This window comes from Archocentrus centrarchus, chromosome 1 (genome assembly GCF_007364275.1).
Source record: "Archocentrus centrarchus isolate MPI-CPG fArcCen1 chromosome 1, fArcCen1, whole genome shotgun sequence".
In the NCBI taxonomy this organism is placed as follows: domain Eukaryota; kingdom Metazoa; phylum Chordata; class Actinopteri; order Cichliformes; family Cichlidae; genus Archocentrus; species Archocentrus centrarchus.
Genome location: NC_044346.1, coordinates 1272752 through 1285090, shown reverse-complemented (window position 1 = coordinate 1285090; position 12339 = coordinate 1272752). Strand labels below are relative to the sequence as shown.

The window sequence follows — 12339 nt, the reverse complement described above, 5'->3', positions numbered from 1 at the left end:
AAAATGAAGTTATGACGAAGGCGAAAAGAGGACGAGAATTTTTGAATCATCTAATTTTTAAAAAATTCTTTTTCAATAGTAGTTCAGAGTCTGAACTGTCCCAAAACACTCCCTCACATCCACAGACCACGCACCATATTGATGGATTATTAATGGATTGTTGTCAATTTTATTTTCCTAACTTTTGCTGAGAGCGTCTCTCATGCCGTGCTGATGGAGAAAGGATGTTACGTAATGGGAGGGATAAGCCGAGGTCTCCTAGGCACTTGGTATGGCCAGATGCAAAAGGCCTCTTCTCTCTGTCTCTTCGTGTCTGCTTCATGGGGCTGTTTTGTTGCATAATCAGGGAGCTAGTTATAAATAATTCTGTCAGCACTTCAAACCGATCCTCACCCGGATGGGGCCGGGCTTTTTAACATCTTGGTCGGAGAGAGCAGGTGACATGTTGTTGGTATGTTCAGAGGTTGTATCCTGTGGGGTTTGTGGATGCTGCTGCCTAGAAAAGAAACATTTACTGCATCTCATGGTATCATTATTTTTTTGGCCATAAATATAAATATATATCTGTGTTATGGTCACAGATTTGACATGTAACTGCTTTACAGTAGAAGCTGTTTGGCTGCAGTCTTTCCTCTGAACGTGTCGGATACACCGTGCATGCTCAGCTCTGACGCTGCCAGTTACAGAAGGTTATGTTGAGCAGCTAACCATAATCCATCAGCTGATTGGTAGAACAGGATCAATATGAACTATATTATGAATCCAGTGCACATTTCAGCTCCCGTCTAATCAGGAGGGTCAGGTTTGCATTGTGTATCCCAGATTTCTTTTTTCCTCAGTGTTGTTGTGCAGCTTCTCTGTGTGTGTAACCTTTAGATTCAGACTTTCTGGCACACACAGAGGTCGTTGCCATGTGACTGCTCCATGATTATTTTAATGTTGGGATCTTAGAAAAAGTTGCAAGTGTCAGGCTTTAACCTTCAAGAGCGGGTTAGCAGCCAAATGCTGTGCAGTGTGAAACAAGCTCAACGTAGTTGGCCTACTCCTACACACGAGCCCCTTTTAATAATGCCTGAGTCTCCTAAGAATGTCATATTAGGAGGGTACAGGACCTTGGTCCATTAAGTATATTTTAAACTTTCCAAAAACAATAATGTGATAGTTTGTCAACTGGGAAATCCACCCGCTCTTATTTTGAAAATGAAGTTGCTAGCTCCAGTCCTTTCCTGTTCCTACAGGCAGACTGGCGGCTTCTGCAGCGCCCCCCAGTGTCACTGAACTTTCTAGTCTCTCGTCCTACAGTCGGCCAGAACAGCCCGACAAAAAGCATTTTGTTAGCATTTATGTGCTGCTGCTGAAAAGTAAATAAATACAGAAAGAGATCATTTATGAATCTCATAAACCCACATTTTATTCTCAATAGAACATAGAAAACATATCAAATGAGAAAATGTTCAATTTTCAGAAAAATTTGAGGTCACTTTGAATTTGAAGCTGTTACAGGTCCGTGTTTCCCGCTGTGCAGCATTCACTCTGCTTTAGCAACAGTCCATAAATGTCTGGGAACTGAGGAGAGCAGCTGCTGGACTTTGGGAGAGGAATGTTGTCCCGTTCGGCAGTCCGGGGTCTGCTTTGTCCTGTTTTTGGTTCCTGATGCTCCAAATGTTCCCAGCTGGTCAAAGGTCTGGACTACCGTGCTGCTGGAATAGCTGCAGGATGCAGTTTAGCATCATCCTGCTGAAATATGAAGGCCTTCCCAGAAGAAGACGGCATCTGGATGGGAGCAGATGCTGCTCTGAGACCTGGATTTACCTTTCAGCACTGATGGAGCCTTTCCAGATGTGCCAGCTGCCAGTTCCACTGATGCATCCCCATACCATTAAAGAGGCAGGCTTTGAACTGCTGTTAACAAGTCACATGGTCTCTCTGCTGTTTAGTCTGCAGAACTCGGTATCCATGCTTTCTGAAAAGAATTTCAGATTTGGATTTGTCTGACCTCAGACCAGTTTTCCACTGTGTCTCAGTCCATTTTAAATGAGCTTTTTCTTTTTAGCACCACTAACTTTTCCAGCCCTTTGCTGTCCAGTCCCAGCTTTTTGAGATGTGTTGCTGCCAAATTCAGAAAGAGCTCACATTTCCTTTCATTTTCTAAGTTTAAACATTTGATGTTTTCCATGTTCTATTGTGAATAAAATATGGGTTTGTTTATAAGTCAGTGCATTCTGTTTTATTTATATTTTACACAGAGAACTGACTTTTTGGAATTGGAGGTGTATCTTCTACTGTAAGTGCCTTTTGACAAATAAGTAACGGAGCAGGATAATCAGCTGCCTCTCCAGTGAGTCTCTCTGCTGATTGTCTGCATCTCCACCATGTGGGACAGCAGCTGGCAGCCTCAGTGAGTTCTGGTCACATGAACAAGTTCCCTGTCTGCTGCAGGCTCTGGTTAGAAGATCTCCAGAGTAGAATAATCACTAATCACCTTCTGCAGATGGTCAAGTTGGAGTACAGGATGAGATCTTCTCTGAAGATGCAGCTGAATGATTTTGAGGACTCCACCACAGCAACCTGAGCAGCGGGGAAAGTCTGAAACAGAAAGGCTCACAGCTAGCTGGTTATCAGTGACTGAAGTTTAAAAATGAGGGGGAACATTGCTCCCTCAGACAGATACAAAAATGCTAAAAATATTGTCTACTACATTTGCTTATGGCAGGTGCTGTGTGTGTGTGTGTGTGTGTGTGTGTGTGTGTGTGTGTGTGTGTGTGTGTGTGTGTGTGTGTGTGACCAGTCATTGAGCAGCTCACTTTTAATGAATACTGTCTGCATTAAATTACAGTAAACATACTCAGCTGCTCCCTTTAGGTTTCTTTTGTGTGTGAGCGATGGTACTTCCAGATTAAAGGCTCATCCATTATTGATAAGAATCAGCTGGTATGCCCATCTACATTGCTTCCTATTGTCCTTTTGTGTTTTAAAGTAGGAGAGCATGCAGGAGAAAGAGAGCAGAAAGAGGAGGAGGAAAAGAGATGGTAAGAGGTGGAGTGGGGAAGAGAGGGGAGGAGAGCAGAACAAAAGATTGGGAGAGGTAGCGCTACAGCAACCTAAGCAGCTTAACGTCTGATTCAAGATGCTGTAAGCTGACAGCTGAGACTGTCACTGCGAACGGTACCGACCAAAGAAAGAAAGCGTTTCGGGCTGAGGAGCAGAGAGGATCACATGGTAACAATGACAAATGAAGTGAGACCAGGGCCTGTAGGTGATCAGTGTCATTCTGTAACAAACTGCACACAGCAGTTTGGATTTTAATACACTCTGCTGGTTGTTCCTCGACTGTTTATATTGGGCCACAAAGTTCATCAGTCAGGAAAAACTGGACTTTCCCATCCTGTGAGCACGGTTACGGTTGCGCTCCCATTTTTAGCCTGCATGGTTTAAATCCGGAGCCAAATGTTGTCTGTATGAAAGCTGGAAGGCAGAGACACAAAAGCAACTGTGAGATTGGTGACCAAAATGATTGGAAACGTAAAGACTAATCTAGGAATAGTAAAAATATTTCATCAGCATCAGATGGCACCAGTGATGGAACTGAGGCGCACATTTCGGCACCTGCATCCACGGCCACAAACAATACCGTGCTGTTGTCTCATACGTGACGTTGTTGTGACTCCCACACCGAGCAGACACAGACAGACTCACACAGACAGCAGCCAGTGTGAGTGTGTGAGTGGTGGTGATGCGGGAGCCAGGAAGCAGCCCTCCACCCGGGTCCCGGCGGCGTGTTTCTGTGTCAGCGCTCTCTGGCCGAGGGCACGCCGTGAGCTTGTATCCGAGCGAGATGCTGCTGAAGTCAGTCGTGACAGTGAGAGCAGATTTCTGTCCCAGCTTGTTTTTGAACTTGTGATTCTTCTCAGATCACAACACGGTTTTTGTTTCTAGAGATGAAGAAGCTGACAGGGAAACACTGCTGTGTGTGTGTGTGTGTGTGTGTGTGTGTGTGTGTGTGTGTGTGTGTGTGTGTGTGTGTGGTCTAATCTCATATTATGACATCAAGTTTCAGTATCTGGTCCTGAAATCAAATGAATTTGTATAATAAGTATAAATGTTATTTTATGCCTGTGCAGTTACTGTTTGGTAAAGCTTCAGTTTCAGCTTTGTAGCTGGCATGTTGGTTTCATTTGGAGCTGTAAGTCACCATATTTGGCTGGCAGCAGTTCTCAGCTAATGCTAACCAGCCTGGTTATCATTCCACATCACACGGACGCAGATACCTGCTAATCACTAACATCCCAGAATTTCACTCAGCAAACTGGAGCTCCGCCTTCTTGGATGGTCTGTTATTTCAATAAAGTGCACAGCAGCCATGTTATTGGTCAGATAATTGCATTAAAAATGCTCCAAAAGGCTCCAACAGCACAAACATGGTCCAGCTCAGGGACCCCAGTTAGCAGAGGTGAAACCTAGCATGATGGGTAGAAGCCTGTGTGGGCTTTTAAATTTGAGGAATAGAAATCATCTCCAGGGAATTAGAGACCAAAGCAGTTTCTGTATCAGCTGCAAACATGTTTATTTCTGCTGGAAAGTTTTAATACGAGAGTCTGTGGGGACTGACTTTCATTTTCCAGCCCCGGGAGGACTGCTGCTTGATGTAAATCAAGTGAATGTCACATGAATGCTGACATATGGTACTTTAATGTATCATGAACTATTATTTTAAATCTTCTGAAGCAAAGGAGAAAAAGACTGTATGCACACGAGTCTGCAAACAGGCTGAGGTCTAAACGTCTCTCAGTCCACGGTCGCGCCTCTGTCCCTCAGCTCATCTGAAATGAATGAGTTGTACACTTTTGGTCGTCATGTCTCTGCTGTCACTGCTGCTGTGAGTGTATCTGTAGAGGGCAAAGCGTGATTGAACTCATGGTAAAAAACCATATTCTGTCTCTCACGATTCTATAAGGTTTCTCCCCGACGGGCTAAATGGAAGCTAATCCAAATGCCACGGTGAAGGTTGATGATCCTGAAACTACACATGGATGTAGCTGAAAAACTGTGTGTTTGTGTGTGCGTGTGTGTGTCCGTACGTGTTAGACTGTATGACCCATGTTGTGTGCCGAGTTATTTTTGGATATGTTCCCTCTTGTCCCAACTGACAAACACACACATGCACAAGAGCAGTTTCAGGATCATCAGGCTTTACCTTGGCATTTAGAAGCTACTACCCATTCACCCCAGGAGGCACACACACACACACACACACACACACACACACACACACACACACACACACACACAAATCTGTACAAAATGCGTGTTAATTTAATGCCAGCAGTGATGATTGTAATTAACTGTGATTAACATGTGATTAACATCCTGTGACATTAATGGGTCTGATGCACACGCATACATTACGCACATCAGAGGACACCTCACCAACAACACATATCACACACGGTGTTAGTGAGCACACTAGAAATGCTAGAAATGGTTATGGGACACTGGAATCCCATTTTTAAACATTTTTTAATTTCTGTGAATTATTGAATTTATAATGGCTGTTTGTTTGTATCCTGAAATGTTCATAATGCTTCAGTTTTTGACCTCAAAACAAATAAAATGCCATTACTGGAGTAAAACTGGAGCCTAGCAGACAACTAGCAGCTACAGCCGCCTGTGTCGCCATCCACCTGTCAGTCAAAGAGGCCACGCCCCTAATAACGCAAACTTTAAGCCTTGAAAACTGAAGTAAAATAAAAAGATACAGAGTAAATCTCCTTAGCTTTTGTCTTTGTTAATTTGGTAACATTTGTTCTCACAACTTCCCCGATGAGGATTTGATGGACATGATCACTGAGACTCTGGATGTCTGTGGGAGTCAGCAGCTTCCAGAAAGTTCCAACTTTTTTTGGTAGATTTCCTAAATACAACAATCCTTAAAAACACTGACCTGGAGCGAGCAAACCCACTCTGGAAACTAACTGAAACTAAACTGAATTAAAAACAAAAAGTCAAAATAAAATAAAAAACCTAAAAACTAATTAGAAAATATAAATAATTCCTGCTGTAAAGCTGGACATTTATAACGGGAATCTCCCACTGTGTGCGCCCCTGCTCACAGAAACACATTTCCATCAACTGCTGTGTCATCACTGCAGATTTTTCCATGTTAGAGAGCAGAATTACATAAAGTTGTTTGAGTCAAGTCAGATTCATTTGTTTGGCACTCTTCAGACACTACAGTGGTCCACTGCTCCACAGCTTGTGTTTTCCACTATTTCCTGCAAAGGTCAGGAAATAAATGTCAGCTTTGACGTCAGAGTTGATCAAGTTGACTCCCTCGGGGTGGCAGAATTTTGCTGCACTAAATTATGATTTAACTGAGATTCAGAAAATGATTAAACCATTGAACTGTCTGCCAGGAGTTTTAGATTCAGAAGTTGTGGAGGCTTCATCTTTGGGGTATTTATGAATCTGGTGTCAACTATGCAGCGTCGATAACCCGAGTCAGTCAGTTTTATAACTTGTTTTATATCAGCTGACAAGCAGGGTAGCAAAGTAAACACATCCTGCTGTGAAGATGCCATAACCATTATGTGTGTTGTGTTTCAGTGACAGTGTGGGTCAGTGTAAGGAGGTGGACCATGCTGCGAGGACGAGGCAGGTCCCGATGTCTCCCTCTGACTTTCTGGACAAACTGATGGGAAGGACTTCTGGATATGATGCCCGGATAAGGCCGAACTTCAAAGGTAACTGCGGAGCCGCCTGAACAGGAACACGTTCTGACCCTGCGAGGCGATGACCAGTGCAGCATCACCGTTTTCCTCTCATCATTTTCACATGCCGTAAAATTCTTGTGATTTTACTCAGTCACGCAAACAACTCCCAGCATTCAGAACTAAACTTTAAATCAGCTCCGTGCACAGTCTGCAGCTCAAGCTTCACAGCAAGGGAGATAAACGTTTATGATTACTGATTATGAAACACCTGCAGCGGTGCCACCTCCAGTTTCTCCTCCTTCAGACGCATAGAGACGCCCAACTGGCACAATGACATTAAACACAGCAGTGAAACAGACAGCCTGATTTTATTCTCCACATAAATTCATATGCAGTTTTTGACACAGATTCTTATAAATGACAGGCAAGAACAGTTTTGACATCAGCTGTTCCATTAATCAATATTGCTACAAGGTGTATTTTAACTAGTCAGAAGAAAGTGTTTGCATTAGTTTCTCAGTTATGATGTTTTGAGGTGGAAGCTCTTCATCTCTGCTGTTGTCATCAGACAACAAACATCTTCTCTGTTATTTGAACTTCATAAGCATCTACAGAAGAACCACACACAGCACAAATCTGCAGATGGTCATGAAGGACAAGAATGAACCTGTCATGGTCCTGGGCCGTCTGCCCAGCATTTTGTGTTTAGTTCTGTCTTCCCTGAGTTTTGTTGTTTTTCAGTTGTTTTGATACGTTTGTTCCCCTCGTCCCTGTCTCCCCTGCTCCATGGTCTTGTCATGATGTCTTGTCCCTGACCTCCTGTGTTTTCATGTTGAGTTTATTCCTAGTGTTGTGACTAGTCTGTGTCTCTGCCCCGTGTCTGTGTGCCAGTCCCCCGTATGTAGTCTGCGTGCGCCTTGGTTAGTCACTTCCTGTATTATTTTGACAGTCGTATGTTCCCTGTGCTTTGTGTTTAGTTTTGCTTCCCATGTTGTTAGTTTCATTTGCTTCACCTGTTTTGCCCTGCTGTTTCTTCCTGCCCTAATTACCTGCTGTGTATTTAAGCCCTCAGTGTTCATCTGTTTCTTGTCGCGTCGTCTTCAGTGTTCCCTCGCTGTGTGTCTCCCTGCTCCTCCTCAGGTTTTGGTTTAGTCCCTTCCCAGTATAGGTTTGTTTTGTATTTTTCCAATAAATCCTGTTTCTTTGAGTCTGCATCCTGGGGTCCAATTCTGCCTGCCACACACACGCCATGACAGAACGACGCGACCATTTCAAAGACCCCGCGGACTCAGACCTGTGTGAACGGCAGCTAGCTGTGCAAGCTCACCTGCAGGAAGTGGTGAGGAGGAAGCCGTGGCTGGCTCCCGAGTATGAGGGACAGCTCCGCCGCTCTCACCGCGCTTGGGGAGACTCCAGCTGGGTTAAAGGGTCTCCGCGTCAGAGCTTGCCGCTCTCTCCACCTCCGCCGCCACAGCCCTGTTCATCAGCCGCACTGCAGCAACCGCCCGATACCACTGCCCCACCTCTGCCCCAGCCTTTAGGGATTAAGCTGGGCGGGTTCTCCCTGGCATCAGATTCGCCCCCGCCCGAACCTTTCGGGAAAAGGCTGGGCGGGCTCACTTCCTCATCAGACAGTCCTTTGCCTGCTGCTTCTCTTGCCAGCTCTGCTTCCCTTCCTCTCCCTAAGACGCGGAAGCAGCGCTCGCGATTCCGGAAGAGGAGCACGGAGCCAGCAACCCATGACAAGAAGCAGGAATCAGTCACTGTGAGAGAGATGTCCTGTATTGACTCTGCCAGCCCTCCAATGGATCCTGCAGATGCTTCCGTCTTCTTGGACCGGGAACTTGGGCCAGAGGTTCGAAGATTCTTCAGAATCTCCTCCCGGATTTATAACTGTACTGACTCGAAAGCCTTTTCCATTGGATTTTCTGCTGTGCTCAGTCTCTTAGACACCCACCCTCGCTTATTGCTGTCACCCACTATTGCCGGCTGGATGGCTTCTGCTGTTCGTGTGGAGGCACAGATTAGAGCACTGAACTCTCTGTCTTCAGCATCACCAGCAGCAGCACCACAGTTACCCACGCCGCCTGCACCACAGACCTCTGTAGCTCTCCCCGCTTCAGCTCCCTCAGCCTCAGCTTTCCCTAGCTCTCAGTCAGTTTCCACGCAGTCAGCTCTCCCTAGCTCTCAGCCTGCTCGCCCTCAGTCAGCAGCAGCTCCAGCCGCTCTAGTTCACCCTGCCTCAGCTTTGCCCCCTCCAGTGGTTTCTCTTTCTGTGATCCCCTTGGTCAGTTTAGTTTCACCTCCAGTCCCTTCATCTTCAGTTTTAGTCTCAGTCCCCTCATCCTCCTCAGCGTCAGCCCCCTCGTCCTCAGTCACCTCAGTCCCCTCATCCTCCTCAGCTTCAGTCCCCTCGTCCTCAGTCACCTCAGTCCCCTCTTCCTCAGTCACCTCAGTCCAGTCAGCTTCCCCGGTCCCCACAGCCAGTGCTTCAGCTTTGCCCCCTTCAGTGGCGTCACTTCCCTTAAATCCCTTGGTCTCTCCAATCAGTTTAGTTTCATCTTCAGTTCTAGTCGCAGTCTCCTCGGTTTCCTCTGTGCCCTCTGTCCCCGTAGTCCCTCAGGTCCCCGTAGTCCCTCAGGTCCCCGTAGTCCCTCAGGTCCCCGTAGTCCCTTCAGCTCTCCCTAGCGCCCGGCCTGCTTCCACGCAGCCGGCTCTCCCTAGCGCCCGGCCTGCTTCCACGCAGCCGGCTCTCCCTAGCGCCCGGCCTGCTTCCACGCAGCCGGCTCTCCCTAGCGCCCGGCCTGCTTCCACGCAGCCGGCTCTCCCTAGCGCCCGGCCTGCTTCCACGCAGCCGGCTCTCCCTAGCGCCCGGCCTGCTTCCACGCAGCCAGTCGTCTCCCGGCCTGCTTCCACGCAGCCAGTCGTCTCCCGGCCTGCTTCCACGCAGCCAGTCGTCTCCCGGCCTGCTTCCACGCAGCCAGTCGTCTCCCGGCCTGCTTCCACGCAGCCAGTCGTCTCCCGGCCTGCTTCCACGCAGCCAGTCGTCTCCCGGCCTGCTTCCACGCAGCCAGTCGTCTCCCGGCCTGCTTCCACGCGGCCCCTAGTGCCAGTTCCCTTAGCTTCAGTCCCTTCAGTTTTGGTCCCCTTAGTCTCCCCGGTCCCTCAGGTTCCCTTTGTTCCCTCCTCTGGTCCCTCAGCTCCTTTAGTTGTGGTTCCCCCTGCAACCGCAGTCCCAGTCTCCTCTGCTCCTGCTCCCCCGACTCCAGTTTCCCCGCAGTTAGCTTCGGTCCCCTCACCTCTCCCGCAGTCAGCTTCCCCAGTGTCAGCTTCCCCGTCCTCAGCTTCCACACTCCTAGCTCCCTCCGTGTCAGCTCCCTCAGTGTCAGCCTTAGTTCCCCCAGCTCCCTTAGTCTCTCAGGTCCCCTTAGTCTCCTTAGTTCCCTCCTGTACTTCCATTCCTGGTCCCTCGGTCCCCCTAAGTCCCTCAGCCTCCCTGCAGTCACAGTCCATAGCGTCAGCTCCCTCGCCCTCCATAGCGTCAGCTCCCTCGCCCTCCATAGCGTCAGCTCCCTCGCCCTCCATAGCGTCAGCTCCCTCACCCTCCATAGCGTCAGCTCCCTCGCCCTCCATAGCGTCAGCTCCCTCGCCCTCCATAGTGTTAGCTTCCACGCACCCACCATCACATGCACCTGGTCCATCCCCCAAGCAGCCCCAGCTGCTCAGTGAAGTAGCTGTGTGCCCTACACCGCAGACCCAGCCTGCACATTCGGAGCCTCACCTTGTAGGCCCCGTTCAGCCCAAGGGTCCGGCTCAGTCGGAGCCGTGTTTGAAGCCCAAGGGTTACGCTCAGTTGGAGCGTCGGGCTCGGTTCGAGCCTCCTGCCTCGTCTTGCGGCCGCCGCCTGGAGCGCGGTCGGCCCTCAGTCTCGCCTCGCCGCCGCCGCCTGGAGCGCGGTCGGCCCTCAGTCTCGCCTCGCCGCCGCCGCCTGGAGCGCGGTCGGCCCTCAGTCTCGCCTCGCCGCCGCCGCCTGGAGCGCGGTCGGCCCTCAGTCTCGTCTCGCCGCCGCCGCCTGGAGCGCGGTCGGCCCTCAGTCTCGTCTCGCCGCCGCCGCCTGGAGCGCGGTCGGCCCTCAGTCTCGTCTCGCCGCCGCCGCCTGGAGCGCGGTCGGCCCTCAGTCTCGTCTCGCCGCCGCCGCTGGAGCCGCGGTCGGCCCCCAGTCTCGTCTCCTCGCCGCCGCCGCTGGAGCCGCGGTCGGCCCCCAGTCTCGTCTCCTCGCCGCCGCCGCTGGAGCCGCGGTCGGCCCCCAGTCTCGTCTCCTCGCCGCCGCCGCTGGAGCCGCGGTCGGCCCCCAGTCTCGTCTCCTCGCCGCCGCCGCTGGAGCCGCGGTCGGCCCCCAGTCTCGTCTCCTCGCCGCCGCCGCGGGCGCCGCGGTCGGCCCCCAGTCTCGTCTCCTCGCCGCCGCCGCTGGAGCCGCGGTCGGCCCCCAGTCTCGTCTCCTCGCCGCCGCCGCTGGAGCCGCGGTCGGCCCCCAGCCACGATTCCTCGTCGCCGCCGCTGGTGCCGCGGTCGGCCCCCTGCCACGATCCCTCGTCGCCGCCGCTGGAGCCGCGGTCGCCCGCCTGAGAGGTTTGGACTCTGCCTTTTGGCCCCTTGGCCTGGACGGCCCCCTGAACTATGGACTGTTTGTTCCCCCTGGCCGTTGCTCTTTTTGTTTCTGTTTTTGTCATAGCTCCTGAACTGTTCCTTGTTTTGAGCCCCTGTTTTGGACATTGGAGCTCTCCGGCCTTGTGCCGTCGCTTTTTGTTTCATCCAGTTGTTTTTTTTTCTCATCCCTGTGTTTTGTCCCTGTTTTTGGACTTTGTCCCGGCCTTGTGCCCCTGCTGTTTTTGTTCTGACATTGTGATTTTTGATGTTTTGCTCCCTGCCTTTGTTGCTCCCTGCCTGGTTTTGTTTTTGTTCCGGTCCCTCCGTCCTGGTCCCCCGCCTCCCTCCCTGGTCTGGTTTTGTTTCCTGTTTTGGCCGTCGGGTGCCGGCCTTTGAGGGGGGGGTGCTGTCATGGTCCTGGGCCGTCTGCCCAGCATTTTGTGTTTAGTTCTGTCTTCCCTGAGTTTTGTTGTTTTTCAGTTGTTTTGATACGTTTGTTCCCCTCGTCCCTGTCTCCCCTGCTCCATGGTCTTGTCATGATGTCTTGTCCCTGACCTCCTGTGTTTTCATGTTGAGTTTATTCCTAGTGTTGTGACTAGTCTGTGTCTCTGCCCCGTGTCTGTGTGCCAGTCCCCCGTATGTAGTCTGCGTGCGCCTTGGTTAGTCACTTCCTGTATTATTTTGACAGTCGTATGTTCCCTGTGCTTTGTGTTTAGTTTTGCTTCCCATGTTGTTAGTTTCATTTGCTTCACCTGTTTTGCCCTGCTGTTTCTTCCTGCCCTAATTACCTGCTGTGTATTTAAGCCCTCAGTGTTCATCTGTTTCTTGTCGCGTCGTCTTCAGTGTTCCCTCGCTGTGTGTCTCCCTGCTCCTCCTCAGGTTTTGGTTTAGTCCCTTCCCAGTATAGGTTTGTTTTGTATTTTTCCAATAAATCCTGTTTCTTTGAGTCTGCATCCTGGGGTCCAATTCTGCCTGCCACACA

At 50.0% G+C, this 12339-nt stretch overlaps 1 protein-coding gene across 1 annotated transcript in view; it reads left to right on the top strand.

Annotated features, from left to right (window-relative positions):
• The window catches only part of glra3 (glycine receptor, alpha 3), a 72538-nt gene that overhangs the window by 20816 nt on the left and 39383 nt on the right, over positions 1 to 12339 (top strand). The window contains exon 2 of the mRNA XM_030731627.1: positions 6604 to 6740. Within this exon, the coding sequence (XP_030587487.1) occupies positions 6604 to 6740 (137 nt within the window). The remainder of the gene's footprint in view (positions 1 to 6603; positions 6741 to 12339) is intronic.